This window comes from Passer domesticus, chromosome 9 (genome assembly GCF_036417665.1).
Source record: "Passer domesticus isolate bPasDom1 chromosome 9, bPasDom1.hap1, whole genome shotgun sequence".
Lineage (NCBI taxonomy): Eukaryota > Metazoa > Chordata > Aves > Passeriformes > Passeridae > Passer > Passer domesticus.
In genome coordinates, this window is record NC_087482.1 from 38,611,217 (window position 1) to 38,636,292 (window position 25,076).

At 38.1% G+C, this 25,076-nt stretch overlaps 1 protein-coding gene across 4 annotated transcripts in view; it reads right to left on the bottom strand.

Annotated features, from left to right (window-relative positions):
- Positions 1–25,076, bottom strand: part of FHIT (fragile histidine triad diadenosine triphosphatase) — a 517,045-nt gene that overhangs the window by 379,314 nt on the left and 112,655 nt on the right. For all 4 annotated transcript variants that reach the window (XM_064432894.1, XM_064432897.1, XM_064432896.1 and 1 more), the window contains one exon: positions 7,217–7,338. In XM_064432894.1, the coding sequence (XP_064288964.1) occupies positions 7,217–7,316 (100 nt within the window). In that variant the 5' untranslated portion in view covers positions 7,317–7,338. The remainder of the gene's footprint in view (positions 1–7,216; positions 7,339–25,076) is intronic.

Genomic DNA, 25,076 nt, shown 5'->3' on the forward strand with positions numbered 1-25,076 from the left:
ACTGGGCAGCTAAAAAACAACTCTTTTGACAAATACATTTTTCCTAATAGTCAATCTAAGCCCCCCTCAGAACAACTTCAGGCCACTACTCTGTCCTATTTCTTGGTCCTTGGGAGAAGACACTCCTTTCAGGTAGTTCTAGAGAGTGATAAAATACACATGACTTCAAAGTCTTTTAAACAAGAATGCCCATTATTGTGTTAAACATCAAAGGAAACACTCATTTAACATTTTCTGAGTCCTGCCTTAGTTTCCCTGCCAATTTTCATACAAAAGTTTGCTACCACTTAATTTCACAACCTTCCACATTGCTTTGCTCTTCTGCTTTTTAAGCTTGACTTCCAGCTCCTTAGATTGAGGCTTTTCTCACTAAACGTTTGGTCAGGCTTCTTGCTATGCTAAAATAAATTCTTTTACCAGGTATTTCTGTCACCCCAATGACAGAAACATCAAAGTAGATTCACTTCAGTTACTTTGAAACTAAAGTTGTAACATGCTTTGAAAATTGATAATGAGAGTAAATATGACAAAATGGGAGCCCTTCTGCATGTCCCTGGAGCTCATAAGGACAAGCAGTTCCACTTTTAGAAGACACACATTATTAACACACTTCAGAACTGGACAGTAAGTGCCCCTGAAATGCACAAGGCAGTAGAGAGGTTCATGCATAATATGGTTTAAGCCATTTATAAGTTCCAATCAACAATGACAACAGGTGAATAAAAGCCATTAGACAAAAAGGGAATTGGTATTTTTCAGCTGAATTTTAATATTTGTTAGCAATGTAGTGAAGAAATTTAGTTTTATAAATCCAACCTATTATGACACGGCTTACAAGCCCAGAGATCTCCACACAGTCAGGGTTGAAGGTTGGTTCAACACATGACTAATAAGAGACTGCACACCCTCCACAGCCCTGGTAAGATGCAACAGGCTCCAACCTAGGAGCTGCTGCCTCTCCCTTGTATGTACAGCCTAGCACCTCTTCCAATGTAGGCTGTGTTACAGCCTGAGAAATTCTTACCATTCATCTGCTGAGCACGTGTAAATAACTGATTTAACTGGTAACTTACTCCATTTGTAAATAGGCAAGAAATACTTCTGATCACGTTACTTTCCTTTTTTCCTTTCTATTTACAATACTAGCACAAAGGACTTAGAATGGGATTTTCATCAATACCAGTATATTAACACAACTATAACAATGCAAACAGAATTGTATATACTTATGGTGAAGGACATCCTCTTTCAACAGTCAGCACCTTCCAAGCAAGACAAGATTTGAAGGGAGAGAAAGCATTTTTATCAGACCAAATGAGACAGCTGAACTCCATCCCCACAAATAAGTCATACAGACAAGCCTTTGTGCACAGAGCCCTGAATCTCTTATCTTCAGAAGCAGCATTTCTTAATGCGAGTCAAACGCCATCCTTTTGTTTGTAGACTGCAAACAAAATGACTCCAGCCCTGAGATAATTAACTGGCCTCTCTATCACCAGCAAGTTCAAGTGGTTTGCATACACAGAGCGGATCAGTCATTCTTTGGGCTGTTGGAGAAGAGCCCTTTTCCCAGAAGGGAACTGGAGAACACAGCAAATACTCTGTTGGCTTCGGGCTGCCAAGGGCAAAGTCCCACTCCTTGCCCTCTGTACAACACAGCTTAATTTTGCTGAAAGTTATCAAACATAGGAACTGTTTTTCTTACACTTATTTGTGCACGTAAATATTATAAGGCATTAATAAATCCTACTTGAGGGATCAGCAAGGAAGAGCCATGGAACAGCTTTATTTGGGATCTGAGGTAAAAAAATTCAGGAGTTTTCACTAATTCTCAAGAGCTTCACATACTTATAATACATTAAGTCTGAATTTCCTCTGCACTCCTGATGAAGAGATATATTCTATACTTCCCCCCATTTTCAAATAAGATGCATGGTTTATATCAGTTCTTTCCATTCAGGAGGTCTTTGCTGCACCAGCAAAGGAACTGCATCCTCTTCCTAATGCCCTCCTCTTCTAGAGTTATTACACATTTTGAGAAATTAACCTAAATAGTCCAGGCCTTATTGTACCAAAGAACACTTTGTGTCTCCATTGTGATTCCCTTGCATCTCCAGCCTCCTATTTAAATTACAAAGCCTTACCAAACCCCTTTATTTTTAGCCCTTTGCTAAAGAGCTAAATGGAACATGACTGCTCCTTAACATTGTGCTAAACAAACTAATAATAGTAGTAATGTATGGGAAGTTTCTCTAATGAGCACTAAATAGTACTTTCCTACAAGATTAGATATCTCAAACAAGTTGTTGCAAACATGCAGTGTACATCATTGGAATATGTAGATATAAACATATATTCTCAATATAACTGAATTTTATTTTCTTAGTCGTAGTTTTATGGTAAATATTAACACTTATTTAAGCTGAAACCCATAAAATTCATACTTATAGAGAATAAACAGAGATATGATAAATGTGTAATGTACAAATAAAATCATAACAGTAATTCTGTACGTTTATGAAGAATTAAAATTTCATGTACAAGATAAATACCATGGTTTTCAACCAAACTTGTGAGAGAATGCTACTGTTCTTTCTAGAGTGCTATCTTCAGTGGAAACTCTGTCAGGTCTGTAACTAAATGAAAATTACTTTGAAAATATATTAAGCATCAACAATAATTCTAAAAGATCGTTTCTTTTTAACTGCAAAACTTTTAAGGAAAGCATTAGGAAAACATTTGTGGCACTAGAGAGCACATCAGTCTGAAGCAGTACAGCCGCTGTGACAGCAGATGACAGGGAGCTCCCAGCCAGACAAACTGTGCAGCAGAGCAGATGCTGCTCTCACATTGCCTGACCCTGGATCCCGTCCCACCCCTGCAGCAGACCAATTACACTGCAGCTCGGGGTGCGAGCAGGCCTTTGAAGGGAGCATCTGGTTCAGCTAATGTTTTCTCTGCTCGTTAATAACAGGAACAAGCGGCAGTAACTCACAGAACAGCACACGGCCTCGGCAACAAATAATGACCATTATCTCCATGGAGTGATGAAGGTGCCAGAAAATGTCATATGCTTTGGGGTTTATACATGGTCTATACCCCACAAACAGAATACTTTCTGGTGGGAAAGCTTAGATATCTATGAAAAGAACAGTACAAAATAGTCCAGTGAAATTCAGTATATAACAGTTAAACAGTCTTCCTTTTTTCTTTCTGTTTTGTTCGGGTTTTTTAGATGGAAAAAAACCTTTTCATAATCAATCCCATATGAAAAGTTGTGGTAAAGTGTTTATTCTAATTTATTACACACATACATATGCCCTTAGTAAGGGAGCCAAAGTGTCCACAAATTTCTATAAAATTACTTGGTCCCAATAACCCTCAGCTTGCTGTTCCCAGCTAGAAAGACTGTTCTTTTTAATAACCAATTCAATAAACTGCTGAAAAATGCTTTGTATAATATAGTATTGCCATAGATCTGCTGTTTGTCTCTGTCATTACATACTGCATTCAATCAATTTACAAATGTTGCTGTGTTCCTTTTGTGCTAGTTCTTATGGCATCCTGAACACAAATCTAAAGATCAATACCTTGTCTACCGAAAAAAAATGGACATAACTAATGAATAATTTTATTTATAATAAAAAGTTCTAGTCCCCAAATGGATTCTGCTAATGTTGAAATTCATTTTTCATATTTAACACAAGATGAAAACAAGTACCCTGCACAACACCATGAGAAAGGCAGTGATAAAAACCACTACATATTTATTGAAGATCTGAGCAAAATCATGTAAAGCTCTGGTGAAGGGCTGAGAAAATATCAATAAACTGGTAGGTCATTCACAAGGTATTTGTTACTATATTAAAGCACAAAAGGTCCATGCCGAAGAGTAGATGGAATTTGTTTCAAACAGCACCACAGTTCTGCTCTATGGTAGCAGCAAGCTTCTGAATGAAGTAATTCAAGCAAGAAGCCAAGGAGAAGCTGAGCTCATGCTGCTTGCATGAGCTGATTCAGTTCATCTTGTGCCTTTTGTGTGACAGAAACAATGCATTTGCTGACTATAGACACATCCCTGCACTGCTCCAGCTATTGAATAGCTGCCTCCTCCAAAACAACCACAGAGCTGTTCAAGGGAGCCACAAGTGACTGCTTTTCACAATCACCCTCTGCAAAGCAGTGAGCTGACAGAACAGAGAGGAAACAAGGACCCTTGTAAAAAAGGGAATGGGTACCTGTATAAGTTTATCCCAGCAAGCTTCCAGAATACCCATCTACATCCTCCCCACTCCCAAGCTTACAGCCCAGATGTGCACTGAATACAGTATTTGTGTTCCCACCCAGACTCTTGGCTCCGTGACACGCTAGAAAGTCATCATAAAAGTACAGCCCAAAACCCAGGATCTCATTAATCAACACTGTCCCCAATGCCACGTGCCTTCTGCTCTGATATCAGACAAGGAGAAGGCAAGAGCAGAGCAGATACAGACCCCTTATTATTACAGGTGTTAAGTGACAATGTCTCCAGACAGCCTGTGGTCCAACACCTCTGAGTCTTTGCCTGCTAGGTGACAGCAAAGGGACTGGATATCCTGAGGGGAACAGGCACTAATCCTGCACCCTGACCACCTGCAGCTCTCCTCTGTCACCTTGTGCCAGAAGAGGTCAATGTTTCCTACTGTCCCACACATGTGCACATTGTAGCTTGCACACTGAAGACTCCAGTTTAATGTTGGATATCCCGCACTCAATAATAAGAACCCAGCACCTTCCTAACCAAGAATCTGCAGTAATCACTTGAAGGGATCCCAATACAAACAGGTTTCTGCGTCTGTGAACTTGGTGCACCCATTGGGCAGAAGTCTAATGGGAAAAATGAGGCACCTCTACCCAGGAACAGGAGAACCCTTTCCTCACCATAAATACTGTACTCTTACTCTACCTGATTTTGGACTGTTAACACAATTTGACTTTCAAATCTCAAGATAAATTCACAGGATTGGCAGCTCAAAATAAACAAAACAAAACCTTGCAATGTGTTAAGTGAACAAGCCTGCTTTGGCATTGCTCAAGTCACACTGAACTCCATAAGGCCACTGTGACAGACTTTCTCCCAGAAAATAGTTTTATTTTAAAACTATTACTGCAAATTCATAATTCCAACCCTATGTTCTGTTTCAAGATAAAACTTCAATCTTACTAGTTAATTAAAGCCACCACCTGGAGTGATCTGGCTTTCATACTGATTTCCTTTGTCTCTCTAATTCACATACATTAATATTTTATTTTCTACTGAAAAAAAAAATGTCACATATGTGCCAAAGACAAGGCAGATAAAATTATTGCAATAAAACAAAGAAAATACACTTCTTACTGCCAGGTCTCAAGATGAATGCTGCATTATACAGACACTTTAAAAGGCTTACAACTGCAAATTGCTCTATTTTACATACTGTATTCTAGCCTTTACATCAAGATCTCTCCTAATTTCTCCTTACTGTAATGAGAAAGGAAAAGGGTTGGGTTTTTATTACCTGAACATTTATTCAATGGAGAAACAAAGACTACATTATATATTACAACACAAGCTATTAAAACAATGTGACACTATAAAATACACTGCAATACTCATTATGGGATAACAAAGCTAAACCCTTAGCAAATAAATGTATCTGCCAAAAGTCAGCAATAATTATACAACAAGAGTTTATAATCTTTAATTATTTAAGAAGAAAAGAAGCTTGTAATAATTAAGTTTTATAGGCTCCTTAACTTGTCATTACTAGGTGTTCACAAAACTCTAAAACAAGAATGCTTCATCTGAAATACTCTATTTTTAACAACAGATGCAATTGTTCACTTAAGTGATTAATTTTAAAAAAAGTCAAATATTGTTTTTAAATCCTGCACTCACAGAACAGACAAGAGTTTATTTACTCTCTGATCCACACAATGCATACAGCAAATGCTCAGGTACTTGCAGGCCCTGCATCACACAGTGACCAATGTGACACTGTCTTTATATACCTTTGAAATGGTTTTTGTTATGACGGGTCTGTAAATCACCTTGGATTTACATCAGGAATTTCAGAAACTCGAAGATCAGAAAAACTGTTAATTTAATTCATTAAAGTATATTGGTGAGACAGTAACACCTTTAAGGTTTTTATGAAGAATGACTTCTGGTACACACAAACACCATTCAAAACATGTGGAGCGAAAAGTTCAGTATTGAACAATTATAATCTACAGAAGTGATGGGAGGAAAGAAAGGTTCCATATTTCAGAGGAAATAAATTTTTGGGTTAAAAAAATATATACTAAAATTCACTTGATTTTAAGTTATGAAAGAAACAACATAAAAATACAATACTAACAAGAAAACTTTCAATAAACTCCAGACAACTTCCTTTTTTTCCCCAACACAGTCATTCTTTGCCAGAGCTCCTACTAAATTTTGATCATGAACATCTATGGAAGAAGAGATCAGTCTTGATTACTTCTGTAAAATTGCACTTTCAGCCACTAAAATCAGCACAAGTTACAGAGCAGCAGAATTTTGACGGGAAAATAACCCACTACACTACAAAATACATTAAATAGGTACATTGAGCATCTTGTATAATCAAGTTACAATACAATTTCAAACTCAATAATTTTACTTACACCATGATGCTTCATATTTTCATCATGAAATGTGTGCACTATACAGATGGTTTATTTAATCCATTCCCACCTAAATTAATCAAAGCAATCTGTCCCCACCCAAAAAAAAAAAGTCTTCAAAGTCTTCATACAGGGTTCTACTGTCATTTGACAAATAGTGTACATTTAGCCAGGAAAAGTTGAAAATCCTCCATAAACAAGTTACCATATCTAAAAATAAGTGACATTATTAAAAGGGAAGCAGGATGTCTTATTTAGCATAATATGGAATTTAAACAGCACCACCTCCAATAGACTTTAAAATGCTTTTAGTAGCACCTGGTTGTTTATATATCTTCTGTGGTGAAAAGGTCAATAGAAACTCACCTCGAAGGTCACAGTTGCTAAGCAACTGTTTTCAGCAGTTCTGCAACACTGCTCAAGCATCTTCTGATCAAGCATCACTGCCTGGATTTGGAATAAACCCATGTCACATCCTACCTGGCCTTCCAAGTTCCCTGAGGGCGTCCTGCTTTTTCCCAGGAGAGCAGCAGCATGGAAAGGATACGTCCTGGCACCACCGGCCTGCGGTTCACCAGAGCAAAGCACAGCTCTGTCCTCAGGAACACCACCGAGGGCTTGATGAGGTGCTGGCCGAATCTCAGCATGGTCAGGGATGATCTTCAGGGCCTGAAAGAGACAATTGTTAAGGTAATTAAAGGACTGACTCTGCCTTTCCAAGCAGTAGGAATAAAACAACAACCTGTCTATGCAGGTTCTAGCAGAAAGCGCCTCCTGGGCTCATCAAAGCATTGGGTGTCTTGGAATGGTTGATACATCTTCCTTAAAATGATCATGTCTTTGAAGGAGTGGTGAAAAAGACTTCTTTCCAAAGCAAAAACTTTACATATAAATTCTTAAAGTCTTCTCTCATCATCTTGGCTGGGCTACAAAATTCGAGGGAAGGCAATTTCTCCCTCCCGTTTCCATTTGTCCTGCATTGTAATCATTTGGATCATATGTTCTTCAAAAAGCACAAATAGGATTTCACATGTTTTTCTGCCATAATGCAAATCAGTGCACACAGGACTTATGAAATAAACCACAATTTCTTAATCTCTCCATTAAATACCTCAACTGGAGAATACTGGCAAATTGAAGAAAGTTTATTTAGCCATTTTCCATCCACATTCTCTAGCTTGAGCAACTGGAATGTAAAGATGATCACTACCACATTTTTCTCTTATAGAAAGTCAAAGAATTCCATTTTCATTCACTAAAATTTTCTCTCTTTGTGACAAGAATGAAAATCCCTCTTAAATAGATACAGCACAGTCTCAGCTGTGTCTATTTTAGGTCTTTAAGCCCTAGAGTATTTAAAGTATTTAATTCAATCAGAAATATCCAAGGTACTGCAGGGTGAAAAATGAAGAAAAGACAAATTTCATGTGACAATACTTCAGACACATCGGAAGGATTATGCTCACATTACGCAGCTTGAACCAAGTGACTAATCAGGAAATTCAGTTTCATATGTTGCCTGAGACAGGGAAATCTCTGCTAGAGCCATGGAGGGTCTTCTGTTGCAGTTCTTTTCTTGCAAGATTACTGCATACAGTAAGACCTAAACTTGGTTCTTCATCGAAGAGACTTATTCTGATTTATCATCCCACTTGTGCCACAGCATATATCACAGTTGAGATGGCCACAATATACAGAGTATCACCACACAGTTCCAGAAGGCTTTAAGCATTCATCCACACAGAGCAACACCATACCTCATGAGAAGGCTGCAAGCATCTGCCCTCCTTGTTCTTCAGGAGAACCTTTCACACCCCTCACATTCATGCACTGCCCGTGTGCCCTCTGTTCCCTTTGGTGGTTGGGCACTCCATGGCTCATTGCTGCCAATGCTGCTCACAGCTGCACCCACTGGGGATGAGGCTGGGCCAGCCCCACTCCCAATCACCACAAACTCTGTACCTGCACACTTGCACCTGCTCCCATGAGAAAACTACACATAACAACCCCCTCTAAGTGCACACACTTTGAAAATGTCTTTGAGGAATACTTGTTCTAAAGGAACTTCTGGCTTTGTAAGGGTCTGATTCCACAGAAGAACTTGAGGGCAGCAGATACATCTAATCAAGGTTTACTCCAGAAAAACATGTATAAATCTTACTATAAGATACAGTAACAAATAAGATTACTACATTTTCATGTAATAAACATTTTCCAAGCAGGCACCGTGTCTTGTGGGTTTTTTTGAAAATCACAGATGAAAGGAAATGCTTGAACAGACCATGGAAGAGTAGAGATTTTAACTATGCCTGTTTCAAAGATTTAAAAAGGCTCTACATCCTTTTCCACATAAAGACAACAGAAGATTAAGTGTCTGAGATGTGTCCCTTAGCATATATTAAACTTGAAAGTTGACAACATACAAAAAACAAGTCTCTTTAGCTACTAGAAGAATTGCTTAGTAGAGAACACACCTGCTATCTTGTGCTGATGCTTGAAAAAATAACTATTAGGAACTTCAATCAATCTGCCTCATTTCTCTTAAGCAGGCCATCAACAACCCCCCATGGGGGTTTTTCATTCCGATTAAAACATGCAATAATGTTTTCACACAATTCAGTAAAGAGACATGGTTCTCTTTGCAATGAAGGAAATGCTTCTGAAAAAGGAGAGAAACACATTCCATAGCCAGGACTACCCTCCAGTGATGAAATGGTAAGCTGGTGTCTCCAGAAGCTGGAAAATCAAATGTAGCACCTGCCTTTGCACTTGGCAATGGTATGGATAAAAAATCAAAGTACTACTGATGTTCTGCCTTCCAGGACACTGATAAATAAAGGTACTGTCCAGAGGCACAGGACAGACTTAAGCACAGAAACAAGGCTTCAAAATCACAAATGTTAAATATAAAATATGATGATTTTAAATTTGACTTAAAGAGGGAGAGAAGCTGAGATTTGGTAATCAACTGGAGAAGTCCTCTGGCTGATTGCTGCCATAAGCAAAAACCAGCAAAAAGTAGTGAAATAAGATTGGTGACATTAGGTTGCCTGTACTGTGTTTTCATCATGCACCTACCACATGATATTTACTTATTTAACTACCTGTCTTGTTTTTAGAATACCTAGAAAAATCAGCAAAGTAAAAGCACTAATGTTGTACCTCTCCTTGCAATACTTTGAAGAATCACATTACAGCCCAAGTAGGTTGATCCAGAATTATTAGAACATTAAAAAATCTCATGCATAGAATTAAAGCATGTATAAAACCCTTTGTGTTTGTTTACTATGCAAAAATGTATCTGAATAATGTATTTCTATCTCTTGATTCAGACTAAATAAATGTGTTTCAAACTAATGTGTCAGTTGTACTGGTTGTGCTGTGTAATATTGCAGACTTCCCAGTGCCACTCTCTCCAATTCTGCAAAGGGATTATGGGAGACTTTTTCTTAAACAATTATTCATTATCTATTACATATTACTTCAGCTGCCTTCTGCCCTAGTGATCCTCTGTGTTTTTCTGCACAGTACAATCATCTGTGCTCAGAACCAACACAAATGCTAAAAAATGCATTAGGGAAATAAGTAATGGGTACAAGTGAAATATCCACGACTGTGCAGCCACACACTACAGCAAGGCTGGAATATTCCAGAGTGCTGCCAGGCAGGAAACTGCTACTGGCAGAGCAAGATTTTAGTCACCTGAACTCTACCACTTATTGCTTGCACGGTCTGTAAAGCAGCAGGAACCAATGAGCACAGGTGTGTGAGCACAGGTCATGAGATGCAAACAGTGTGTGCACAAGGCTTCCCAAATCCCAGACTGGAATGACCACACTAAGGCTGTTCCTCCAGGGATTTCTATTTTTCACATAAAGAGGAGGTCAGTGCCATACAAACTAGAAACAACACATAATTGGTAAAAGATGTTTCTCCTTTAATGATGGTAGCCTTTCTAATCCCCAGTGATAAGGAGGACAATTACACAGTAATGTTAGAAAATGAAACAAATCCATTTCTGATTAAATTTCAGCCCAGTTTAACACAGTTTCTATTCTGACTATTCAGATGAAAAGTGTATTTACTCTTCTTCATATTGCAGATATACATTACATTGCCTATTTCATCTGCCTCATTTTCCTAATTACATTCCCTTCAAGCTGTGTTACTGCAGTTGTAGGTGGGAATACAGTATTAAAGGCTAACACAGCAAGTAGACTAATTTTACAGCCACAACAGACCTCAAATCTGTATAAACCATACTAGGAAAAGAAAAAAAAATTAAAAAATACACTGGAAATCTACATTACAGCCTGAAAAAACAGATTGCTAAAATAAAAAAAAAATATTGAGATACACTGAAATGTTTTCAAACATTTTTATAGTTTTGTAAAACTTCAGTAGGAGATGCCATGATGATTTTTTGCCTTTTCTTTTATATACCTTTTATGTATTCTCCTTCAGGCTGATAACTTAGCATAGTCCTAAAATTCTGTTAGGCCAGGAGATCAAACACCCTAAAGGCCTTGCAGCTGGAGGCCAGAAAGCCTTATGCTATCTTGAGAAACCAAGGTCCCCTCTAGAATACATCCTGTAAACTAAAATTAAGCACATCTAGAAAGGAATACATTGGGATAGGAAGATATCACACTATTCATTCAAGCCTCTCATTGGGGCATTTTTGTTGAATATAGTAATTTGCAAGGACTATAAACTTGTATGCAGGTTCTACTGTGAATGTGCATTTTGGTGCATTCCATCTTGGCCAAATGTTGCACCATAAGAAATACCAAAATAAAAACCCTTTATCCCTTAACCGTGCCTGGCTCTTAAGTTTAGATCCAAGAAAAAGGTATCACAGGCATATGGCATTTCCCCAGTCTGTATAAGCACTGCTCGTATATTAAATGTATTTTGTGAGAAGAAATCTGTACATGTCTCACTTTTCCAGATTTATTCAGTTTCAGGGTTAGGGGCTTTGTTTTGAACTTCAGTTTTTAAACAGCATAAACTGTAGAATCATTTGTGACAAATACACAGTGAGAACTCTGAAGAGAAAATAAGTTCTCTTCTGGACAGAAGGTAAATTCACCTAAAAACAGGCCCACAGGACATCAAGATGGGTGTCTGCTTGTTACAGGTCATAGCTAAAACCAGAGACCTGGAAAAGTGCTGGAAGTTTGCTGACTACAAGAAGTGATGGCAGCAGCTCTTTAATGTTCTCTTCCTGCTGCCACACACCTCCCCATTGGATGCTTAATTGAGATGGTGTTGGTACTCCAAAACCCCCCTTTTTTTTTTTAAAATACAATTACTCCTCCTTAGAACAAGGTGTTGAGATCAGCACCTGCTGGGAACCAAGCTCAAGGCTTTTGCTGAGAATCCCCTGAGCACTGTTTTAGGAAAGCTGCACATCTGGCTGTAAAGGGAGAAGATGAGAATGCAAAATGGGCTGCTAACTTAAATGTGTGCATTAAAGGAAACCAATTACAATACCATTATCTCTCTGTGCTAATAGAAAGGACTGTTTTAGAAACACTCCCAGGAGTATTCTTAAATTTTAAAGTTTATTTTACCATATTAACATCACTTCTTCAAAATTTTGACAGGCCTGATTCCAATACTCAATTTCACTGTAAAAACACTGCAAATTTATGTGGCAAAACAAAACTTCCTCCTTTCTAATTTTCTATAAGGTCTTACAAAAATACTAATTTTTTTTTTTTTTTAATTCATCAAGATATGAAAACTTGTGTTACTCAGTGTAGTTAAGGGAACAAAATACCTATATGCTTAAATTCATATTTGGCATTGTTCCCTTTCAAAGGTTTGGTTATGGAGAAAGTGATAGTCCTACTCAGACATCTGAATTTTGCACCATATCAAGAAGTAATGTGCAATGAAGACCTGCACTGCAGGCCACCTTCCCTCTTTCCATGTTTTGGTATTTTTTACTTATTCTCTCCTCTCACTGCCACTTTGTAAGGATGAAATCCACACAAGCCAGAATATTACTTATTTAACTCAAGCACCTAGCAATAAATGTGCTTGTTGTTAGCAGCCAGGATTTGACATTTTCATCAAGAAATATCTAAAAACACTAATAGAAATAAATTATTTTATTCTCAAATCACTTAGTTTTTCTACTGGCTCTATGTCCCTAGAACAGCTTTATCTCTCAGCACCCTTCACTCCCACTCTTGCACAAAATTTAACTACGTATTTTGTGTTCTTCCAGTTCCAGAAAATGGCCTCTAATTAAAAACTGTTCTCCCTCTCAGTGAGCTGAAACATCACATACTATGCCATTTCTGTTCTGAAAAAGCCAAGAAGAATTACAAAACTAGAAAAGGTTCTCCTGTATCTTTGACAGCCATAGCCTAGATTCTCTCCATGGGAATGGTATTTAATGCTCTACACGACATTGAAGGGAAAAGCTTGTGTGGATTATTTTTCATTTCACCACCCACAGAAGCTGCTGAACAGCAAGCCCATTAAATGTGATGCATGTAACCAATCCTGTGGCGTTGACAAGGACCGATTCCTCCCATCACAGACAGATTATGATGGACTCGAATCCACTACACGTGGCTTCCCCTGCTTAATCTAGCAGGGAAGAAAACATCAAAATTATTACTGTTTAAATATATAGCCATTTTCTTAGCACGGTCAATCAAGCTAAATTATCTACACTTACAATGAAAATAGACTGTGGCCTGTTGCATAGCACCTCAGCACCTTCCCATGTGCGATGCCACAGACATCCATCTGCAATCCCACAGCCTTTGCCTTGCAGCTCTGCTCCCTTTCCCCTGAGCTGCAGCAGTGTTTCCCAGCCCCTCTGGGATAGGATTTTCTATTCTGATCTCAGAGTCTCATCCCTGAAAATCCCAATGTTGCTGTTACAGTGGGTTTTCCTAGGGCGTGACTGTGACCCTCATGAGAACTGTCCCTTCCCCTGCCTGGCTGTGGCTTTTGGGTGGCAGCAGTGGGCCCAAGGAGGAGACTGCACAAAGCTCCCTGGGCTGCAGCACCACCCCTGAGCACACTACAGGATGTGGACAGCGTGATGAGCAGTGATCTGAGGGAGCTCTGAGGTCCTGATAAAAACCAGATAGTTCCCAGTTATACTGGGTCTGACTGGGATGGGCTTTTGTTCACAAAAGCCATTATGGTCCTACAGTTTGGTTCTGTAACCAAATCAGTGCTGATAAGACACCAATGTTCTGGCCAATGCTGTACAAGGCTTTCTCTTTTTCTCCATTCTGCCCATCACCAGTGAGCTGATGTACATCTTCACGTTTGGCTCCTGACAGGAAAGCTGCGTTGCCCCCAAACCTGTCTCAAAATACTTTGTGCAACCAGTTCATCTGTTCCATCAACTTATCTAAAGCAGAAAACACACAAAATTCAAACAAAGACTATAACCTATTTAAAAGCTACAGGTCAAATAAAATACTAGCATTCTAATTTTTTTCTGTCCTAGCATACACACTTACTTCTCACTTACTTCTCAAAATTATCCCTCTTCTGGCATTACACATCCTGTCTACTGCACCTGTCAGGCAATGTGTGGGTACACACAGGAAACATGTACATAAGTATGTCCTCAGTTTTGTTTTCCAATTTTCGGTCCATCATCAAAACAAATTTTTAAAGACCTCTCCCCTGCTCCCAAAATCCTCACAACCACTCCAAAAAATGACTCAAACTTCAGATACCCAGAACCCTGTTGACCAAGAACAATGCAGACACCTAAAAGCAACTGAGCAACCCTGCAGCAACACAGTAAAGCAATTGCAACTTTGACAAGTTAATCAGCAAATGCAGAACCGAGCTAGACATCAAAGGCGATATAACATCCATAATACATGGAGAGGGCATAAATATTTTTAAATGACGTAGACGTAGTTGTCAAATTCATTTCTACAGCAAGCGTTTTGGAATACAAATTAGGCCAACTTGGTTTTTTCTTATAATTCAGGTAAAGAGTGCAAAGTTATAAACAATAAATGAAAAGGTTTGTAGAGGCAAAAGAGTTGTATAATACATTAAACTTGTAGAAAAATGAGAGTTTAGAAGAGTCGTGAAAGCACTAAACAGGCTCGACATTCTTCAAGTGTCCATGTGTACACTGTGTGCCTCAGAAGATGATTCATACACCATTTAACCATGCTGAGAAAATCAGTCTGGCACTGGAAGCCCTTGTTTGCCTCTGTGCTGAGGTAACAGCCAACTTCAAATATGAGGTTTTGTTTCCAAATATCACTTTGTTGTTGTTGTTTTGACGTCCTAGCTAGACCTGCAACTTTACTTTTTTAAAAAACCTTTTACAATTACGAGCATGAAAGAAGATTGTTGTCTTCCATTAACTAGCAGTAGGTTTATGTCCATTTTATGCCAGAATGCAGGAACTCAATGCACCACAATGTTATAGAAGTTGTCTTTCAAAAGAATTCCAGTCCCAAGACTTGATCTAGAACTTCTCACAATCTTCTCTGCTCAAAAACTGTGCCCATTTTTCCTCATATTAGCAGAGGTTATCTAAGATTACACCTCCTTCTATCATTATCCAACAAAAATTCAGCAGGAATTGAAAGACAAATCTGGTAATTATGAACAACTCAAAATCCATGGACTATCTCTGTGATTTTAAGGAAGATGTTTTGTGAAACAGGATAAATTCAATCAAAATCAACCATTCACTCTCAACAGCTTCTACCAAAAGAACAAAATATATACAAAGCCACACATATACAATAAAATAAATTATGTTCACAAATCCTTCTTTAGTGCTAATCTTCTAGAGAGGGGGAGGAGAAAACAAAAAGAAAGGCAAAACAAAACAAAGAAGCACATTATATTTCCATTTTTTAACAACTTCCATGTACCACAGCTATTATCCTGATGCATAGAGAACTCAGGGGTTTGATTTTGCCTCTGCAAGTCATTCTGATGAACGAGACCTTTAGTGTTGTAATAACTGCTGTGAGTAATGGAACAACCAATGGCTTTTATTAAGAAGGAACACTGAATAATGTATTACCAACACTAAGATCAAGGGAAAATACATTTTTATTAGGGAAAAATATTAATATCAATCATGCCCCTTTTTTTTGAGCAGAGAGGTGAAAGGCAGAAAAGGAAAAAATTAAGAAAATGCTTTACAGTATGTATTAAATGGTAGAAATTACACCATGAAAATCCTTTTTCCCTAGTGTGGCTACCTAGGGCTACATTACATGGTAGAGGAGCAATAAAAAATTGTGACATCTCTTGAGATGTATAAATGTAAGGAAAACTCTACCCCAGCAAAAGGAGGGATGGGGGAGGAAGCTCATTCCTTTTGAAGCTACAGATTAAGAGAGCAGACATGATGGAACAACAAGGAATGTTCTTTCCTGAACCCTTCAGTGGAAAAAAAAAAGGTGGCTTTAAAAATGTGGAGTGAGGAAAAAGCTATTCTATCTTTTATCATTATTATTATTACTTATATTGCAAAACATAAAGCCACTTTACAGGCTTTAGAAATACACACCAAGACTAAGCCTTCCCCTGAAGTGGCTTCCTATTTCCTCTGTGTGAATGCAGTTTGGACATCTATAGTGTTGGACAGCAGAGATGGGGCCAAGAGAGCTGCAGAAGACAAGCTGCAGGGAGTTAAGTGAAAAGATTCAGGGAGCAAAGAATTCCACTGGGAGAAGAGAGTAATGGCTCTTCCCAAACCTTTATGGTGTTATAAACCAAAGCACAATCAGAGAGAGAGGGAGAGAGAGAGCACAGGGTGTGCTACGGCAAAAGGCTGGTCCACACAACTCAGAGCCAGCACAAGTCCAGGCAAAAAGAAGTGTAGTATGAGCCAGAAATGCTGGATGATGAGTTTCCAGATACAGTCCAGAATTTTATCATTTCTTCCCTGAAAAATCAGCTACATCACTTCCAAAAGCTCTCCTGAACCAGTAAACACCTTTAAAGATTTATTTCCTGTATTTTATTCTTTTGTCCTTTTGCCCAGAATTTCATTCTGAATGCAAACTTATTATTATTAGACCATGGCTATTTGGTAATACTATGAATTTGAATTTATTATATTTAGAGCAATTCCCGGGAGACTTAAGTATTTCTGCAAGCATTTCAGCTTGCTGAATTAATAAATGTGACACAAATATTCAGAGGAAAATGCAGGCACCATACTTAGTCTAACAATTCCTCGGGCATATAAATTAAAATAGACATTTAATGAAAATTTATTGCCATATTAACATTTATATATAGCTAATAAGACTAGATAGTGGGTCCTTCACATTTATGTACAGTGCATTTATGTTTATTTCTATGCATTGGAATCTTTAAGACAAATCCCATTAGTTCTCATTTCATCACTTTACACATGTGAGTGCTCTCCAAAATGAAACCACTTAAACCAGATTGTTTCACAAACACTGGAATTAATGAAGCATCATTTCAAAGGATTTATGTCCACATCTTTCTACGCCTCCTTTGGTCCCCCACAGAATGAGAGGCCTCTGCCACGGCCCTGAGTGCATCCCAGGCAGGTGATTCCAGCAGGATTCCCAGGGTTATCCATGTGGAGAGCTGCCAGGCCTGGGCTGCACCCTGGGGAGCAGCAGGGAGGAAAGAGAGGCTCCCACCATGCAAAGCAGGTCAGGGCCACTGGCCAAAAAGTGAACTGTTAGGACTGTACAGTGTAATTACAGAGCTACCATGGTACACATACATATCTAATTATGTATTTACACAAAGTAGAAGTGCTGCTTTAATGCTGAAATATGACAGATTTTTTGAAAAAGTCTGTACTATACTCACTGGAAAAATGCAACCTGGTGTGACATGTTCTTACTATTTCTGATTCCTTTAAACCAGTCAAATTGTGGGCTGCATGCAAAGAACACTTTCCTAGGTTTAACTTTCGCCCTCTGCACAGGTTTTCCCTTTGACTTTCCCCAAATTTCCCCAATTCTCTTTACTTGACCATATGTTTGAAAAATGGCAAATACCATGCCTGCTTTCTGGTCACTTCTCTATCTTAAAGAAACCTGTGGCAGAAATCAGAGCTTTCTGTATTTTTGTACAGAGCACTTGCTGAACAAGGTTGTGTTGAATGATTGTTGGGTTGCCAATCAACTGAAAGAATAAGGAAATTTTGGAAAAGGAAACACTCTGTCAAACCAGCATTAAAGCTTGACAGGAACCTACTTACAGATTTTTGGTCAGATTAATTCTGAATACTATGACTTAAAAAAATGTAGGTAAATACAGGCGGTCTTACATGATATTTTTGTGAGAAGTTTCATATCTGGTAGCAGAAAACAGTTATATTAAAATACAACTATTTACTGAATATGACTTCTTTTCAGAAGGTATTTTCTGCTGAGAGAAAGTGGCTTGCAGCTCCTGTTATGTAATACGTACAAGCATTAGATTTATTCCAGTATCAAACTAAGCCAGAGAAATTTGGGGTTACATCTGGGGTTACTTCAAGTTGCTCTTCTTAACTTTGGGGTTACCTCAAGTTGCTCTTCAGGAATCTTTTCCCACTAGACAGGTGCTCTTAGCAAATTAACCACTAAAATCTATTAAACACTTTTTTTTGGCTTCACTAGGTTGCTTTCAGAATCAGGCCTTAAGACAAGTCCACCAACGCCTTTGATTGATTTACAGAAGTAAGAGAAGTCAAAGATGATCTTGTCAATATTCTTAAGGTCAAATTTCAAAATCACTGATGTAATAAAGCATTTTCTCCACTGTAATACTAGAAGCAGAAATACAGAGAAACCAAAACCAAATGTGATATAGAGCCTAAACCTATTTTCAATATGCTAGCCTGCATTGTCCTTGGTAAAAGATTAAGAAACACTTAAAAATTACATAAACATAGGAAATTAAGTGCTCATTATTTTTACAGATGTATTATTTTCATTGTCTTATTCATCTAATGATTACACATTTCACTGTATCTGTACTTCATTCTCCTCATTGCTTTTTACTTTATAATTGCCAAATGTCCTGAAAATATGCATTTTCATCTATCTGTAACTATCATATGATTCTTCATGTTTTTTCCTTTTTAGAAAACAATCTATATGATTATTTTTTAACCTAGACTCACCATAGAGAACTGCATGAGTCACATAATCAAGCTATAAACCAAGCAAATAGTTTTGTATGTTTCTGCTGTATTTTTGGCTCGCTTTCCTATATTGTATCACTTCAGGCATCAACAAAAAATGTTTTAATGTTCCTACTTTAACTTTTCAAGATTAAAAAACATTTACAGTCACATGGTGGATTGGAATAGCTGAGAGTATTATGTTCTCATTTTTCTGTAAACTTGCTAACATTTTAAACAAGCATTGGGTGCCACTAATTCTGCAACTAATTGGGGAACAAATTTTTTGTACGATTTACTGAAAGGTCTTTGGAGCTCCTTGCCAGCCAAGGTTTCTAATTAGATACTCATGAGTAATTAGAAATCTATAGACATGATTAAATCTTAATCTGCAATCTGCAGGATAAATGTTTAGGCTGAAGTATGGCAAACTGGCAGAGACCTCAATCAGGGTCCCCTCTGTAGCTCCAAGAATTTGTCAAAGCTGAAACTGATTTATTTCTGAATTCCTCTGACTCCCCTGGATAGGTAACTCATAAATTGGGCTGCCAGCTCAGTGCCGCTGCCAGCTCAGTGCCACTACCCCGCAACCACAGTCCTGACTGCCCCAGTACTAGCATATTTTATAGGAGGTAGGCATAAATGGTTTATTTCCAATGAAAACTTTGGACTACCATTGCACTTCTTAAATAATGGATGCAATTTATTATTTAAAAGGTGATTTGCACAATACACATGTACTACCCAAGCTGCCCAGTAGGAAATCGTACTTAGTCAAGTGAAGTTCTCACTAACTTTCATTTTTTTCCTCAATAGCAAGCAGTTGTTCTGTAAGTAATGCCACAGCAATACCATAAAGCTCTGGGAATAGCTAGCTCTCAGCAGTCTGGAAATGAATACAACTGTAAACAAAAGAGACTTTGAAACTACTGAAAAATTAATTTTCTTGTGCTGTTATAAGAGACATTTTGGCTTCCCTGAGTGCACTTCATAGCCAGGAAAAAACTCTCCAACTCCATACACACTCTAACTCTCTACATAATTCTATCATACCAGCCACTATCCTGGTACCTTTCTTGATGAATGTAAGAAACATTTCACTTCTCTAATCATTGCCAGTTAAAGATTTCATAGAGCTTTGGGGAAATTTAAAGAAACAGGAATCTAACAGATAAGAAAACAAAGCACAGATAGACTTTAAGGAGCACAAAATGATACAGTGAAATCTTTTTTCCCTGGTCAAATTAGTGCTACCAAAATGCTCAAAAATTAACAAAAATACTCACAAATCTCTGTGTTTAGCCACGGTACAAATCTATGCTGCTGCTTTTAAAGAATTGTGGAGAACAAAGGGCTTACCTTGAATTCTCTATGCTACTCTATAAGCAATCCGCATGCCTAAAGCAAAAACTAGCATAAACTTCCAGTGGAGAAAATGCAAGGAAAATAATGTAAATGTACTCAGTATACAAAATGTGGACACTACACATAAAAATCACCAATTAAAGTTTTCCCAAATAGAGAAACAGTACTTTACTAGACTTGCTCACAAATCTTCTGGTATGTAGAATATCTTCACAGAGGTAAGAAATCTGAGTATACAATGAAAATAAATGAAAGTTCATTTGGAAAGATCCTCTTCATGTTTATCACAGAGAAGATAGTACCATCTTTGAGGCAATATGGTTTCTCAATTAATAGTCATTCCCCAAATTAACTGGATCACAAATTTCAATATTCCAAATTAATCTTTCTTCATTGCAAAAATCAAATGACCAAATTGACAAGGATGAGAATTCAGATGGCTTTTGTAAAGCCAATTTACATGCAAGCCTTAAGGAACAGTCTTTAATAATAAAGCCATATTAGAGTTTTCAGCAAGCCCTAGTGCCTCATTTCTGCAGGTGATTCACTGAAGTTCTGCCTATTTCAGAGAAAGCTCCGAGTTCCTGTGTGATACTGCCCATGATATCAAATACAAAGTTTTCTTTAGTGATAAGTAGAGCCATGAAAACGTTCAGTTTGCAGCCTTGAGGTCCGGGGGAAGTTATCCAGGCACAAGAAGAACACGCCTGATGCTGAAGTAGCAAGTGGTGTTTTCTGAACACAAAACATCCTGGATGATCTGAAGGGCGCTACAATCCAATCTTATGTTCTAAAACGTACATCCAAATTTGGTGAATTTTTCTGACCTTAATCTCTGTCAGCTCCCCATCTGTAAAACAGAGATAATACCACATCCCTCACTGGGGCTTTGTGGAGATAAATTTAATTTAAAACCTGTGTAGCACTTGGATACAGTAGTGATGAGCAGCACAGAAAAGCCTATGAGGAAATTAATAATTCTGACATCTGAGCAGGGCTGAACAATGTGCTGGAAATAAGGCTTAGGGCCACATATCAAACACTCAGGATAAAACAACACCTCAAATAGCTTATCATTAATTGAGCACTGTCCATCTTGTGCACTAAGCAAGGAAGAAGTTTTCTGGAAAATATCATGTGTCTTAGATAATTCTGATTACTTCATCAGAATATATATGCATAAGAGAAGTTGAATTTCTGTTGCAATGCTGGTCTTAACACTCTCTTCTTGTGCCCACTTGCTTTTGCATTCTTAATAATGTTCTCTTCATGAAGTTTATACATGTAACATTTATATAAAAAAAGAATGAATTATAATCTCATTGTGAATCTCTGATTTCCATGCACAAGTGCTGATGAAAGAAATCTTGGTTTAAAAAAAATTAATTAGAAAAATAAAATACCACTCGTGCCTAGGCTTGGTAAATTTAGCAGGGCTTCCACTGAATTTCCTCTTCAGTTGCTTAGAATGATCCAAGTGTTACTTCTGTTCACACTTACTGTGCACTGCCATAAGAAATTTGGGAAGGGAAAACTCATCAGGGCACTGTCCTTTTAATTTTAATCCTAGGCATTAAATTTTAATTTTTAACAACAACAGCTGACATGTTCCCTTTGCTAGTTCCCGTGGAAGTAAATCAGGCAGAAATTAAGATAGAACTGCACTTGGGAATCCCAGAGTAATAGCATCTCCCCAGCAAGCTCTCCAGTGCCTTCTTCCTTATCCAAAAAATCCCCCCTGCACTTGCAGAAGCAGGTGATGGTGCTTTTCTGGTGACAACTCCTGCTCCAGACTGCACAACCACACTGAAGGCAATGGATACCATGTGAGTGCCCGGGAGAGCAGAGCCCTCCCAGCAAGAGCCCTGCACAAACAGCTCTGCCACCTGACCACGCCAGCAGACTGCAGGAGCATGGGGAGTTCCCAGGCCTGACTTCATTCTGCTGACATCTGAGTTGCTCCTTAAAATCCACAAAAATTACACCCAGAAATAGAAGACTAGACCCAGATCCTGCAGCTCAGAAAGTTTTCTAGAACTCAAGTACTAAAATAGTATAATGTATTCAAACTCAAACTAATTTTGTTAATACAAAATATGAAAAAATAGATTTCCCAGAGACTACTTGCACAAACCCTTAAGAAAAGAATACTCCCATTTCATTAATATCATTTATGTATGATCAGTGCTCTTAAACATCCCCAAGAGAAGTAAAACCTGTTATATTCCAGCTAAAATAGCTGTCTTCAGAGAGTAATTAGCAGACATTTTTTGCTCAAATCAACACCAAATTCATTTTACTTTGTGAACAAATATTTCATAATATAACAAATATATAGGAATAAGAAGCCAGAAGGTTTTCTGCCTAGAATATGCCATCTTCTCAAAAAGGTAACAGAAAGCCAACATCTTTTAAATATTTAATTAGGACTCAAATCAAATTTACATAGTGATATGCCACATTCTCAGCTAGTGATGAAGACAAACATCTCTGTGTGTTATCAGTACTTGCAAGGGTAGTGATTTCTGTTTCACTTTGCTTACAGAAGGTCTCCAGAGATTTTCACACTGTTGTGCATCATTTCAGACTTTTTTTTTAGCTTTTTATTTAACTAGTTCATTGTTGATATAAGTTGTGACATTACAGTTTCAACAGCAAAATATTTGGTACTTGATCAAAGTTTGAGATATGCCCTAAAATAATTGTATTTGTCTTTAGCAAATACTACAATTGAGTTTTGAACAAAACTGCTGATTGAGGCTGATGAAAATTATTCCAGCCTGACATGAACTGACAGATGTGATACCTAGCAAGGGATTTCCCTGGAAATTTTCTCATTTTCTTTCACTAATTTAGAAAATGTTTATTTAAAATAATAAAAAAACCCCTTGCCTTCAAACTTGACTTAGCTATTTTCTCTTTCTGACAGCAATGTAACCAGCTAAAGAGTGCATTTTCCTCTTCCCCCAGCATCAGAAGATCAGAAAACTAAAGGTGTAGAGAGAAGGAGTAGCTCATTCTATTAGAACTCCTATGCTGTTTAGAAGATGTTGGCTGGAAGGGAGATCTCCAAGAGTCAACTCTGACCTCGAGACAACAGTGGGACTGTGGTAAACACCTGATCATTTCAGCCATGGCTTTGACCAGAGATGGACATTCTAAAACCAACCCCAGAAACAATATTCTTCAATATGGAGGGGAAAAAAATTAGATTATGAATGAACACTAAAGAAAACAATCCTTAGGTTTCCACCAAAAACATCACAAGCCTTATGGGGTAGCAGGTTCTAATGTCAGATATGTATTACCCCCTTCAACTTCTTAGCTGGAAAGAGAAATTCAACGGTTACACAGCAACTGTTCCAGTTCCACACAGATATTCCAAGCTGTGACTCACTTGTGTTAACCTTAAAGAATGAAATGCTGGGCCTTGCTCTTTTAAGGTGTAGGACTAATACTCTGTAATTCATTGTTTAACTGAAGAATGTGTACAGGTTGCCATGGCAATGGCTAATCCATATTCCTACAGGTGAATATTTTACTCAAAATTATTAGTTTTACAAAGGACTTTGATTTCCATCTCTTCAGAATGTACAGCACAGGATACTGCAGCTCTAAATTTGCTCAGGTGCAGCCTCTCAGGTTGTGCCTGTGCCCTGGACATTTGCAGTTTTAAAGCAGGCAAGGGGGTTTTGGGGGCTCACTGCATTCCTGATAACAGCTGCTCTGTGGAATTAACAATTTGGGATGAAGAAATCACACAATCTCACAAGAAGTTCCGGAAGCAATTGCATCCCTTGAAATGTGATTTCAAACCCAAAGTAGTGTGGGGAGCAGCCTCATTCCCCCTGGTGATCCCCTGTAGTTCTGTGCATGGGTAAACAGTGCAGTGAGTCCATTTCATAGGAAATTCACCTTCTGGAAGGAGGGATCCTGCTTATGCCTATCTTGCACCTACTCCGGTAGATAAGTGACTTTGTTTACTGGGCTGGGTAATTTTTTTTTTTTATCCTGCAATTTCTACATACCCATAGAGACACATAGCTTTCTAAATTGGAAGCAAAGGAATTTATAGAAAGAACAGATATGTGTGATGTATTCTTCAAAGCATCGTGAGCATGATTCTGTCCATGGGAGAATTCTGAAGACAAATCAGAGCATATCAGTAGTGTGTCATTTATTTTATGCACATTTGCTGCACACACACACACATATATGCCTACACCCACTGAACAACAAAGGAAAACAAGGCAGTTCCATTACATGGCTTGTCATTATTTCTGAGCTGGAGAGAAACCTTGCTAATACCCCCAGGTATTTGAAAAGCCCTTTGTCCTTCCCACACACTTATATTCCCCATCCCTACAGAACACACACAGTCAAACATTACTGGCTGCAGAGGAAACAAGCCATGGCAGCAGGAGGCAGAGCCTTTACATTCTCAAGTTCAGAATGCAGAATTTACCCACCCCAGTGCAGGGAAGAGACAGAAGAGAGCAGGATGACAGAGGCATCTGGACTGAGCAATCCTTGATTCCACAAATAGATCTTGCTCACGTATATGAACAATCAGCTCTTCCCCAGAGGCCACCCTGTCCCCCAACTAACCAAGGTATGGAATCTGACAAGACAAATACTTATTTCCCCAGAGGAATTAATTTTTCCAAACACAAATGAAATATTACCTCAAATCCGCAAACAAACTGCAGCAGCAGTTTCCATTTAAAGATATTTAAACTATTATACTGCAGCGAATATAATATGTAAACATTCAGGACAGCCTAAGTGCAATATGTATTCACTGACAGTCCTTGAGTGTACTAGATGTGTTGCCATATTTAATTATTTCTGAATCAACACAGTTTTAAATTAATTTCTCATTTTATTGTGGTTTAATTTACTGAAGGCACAA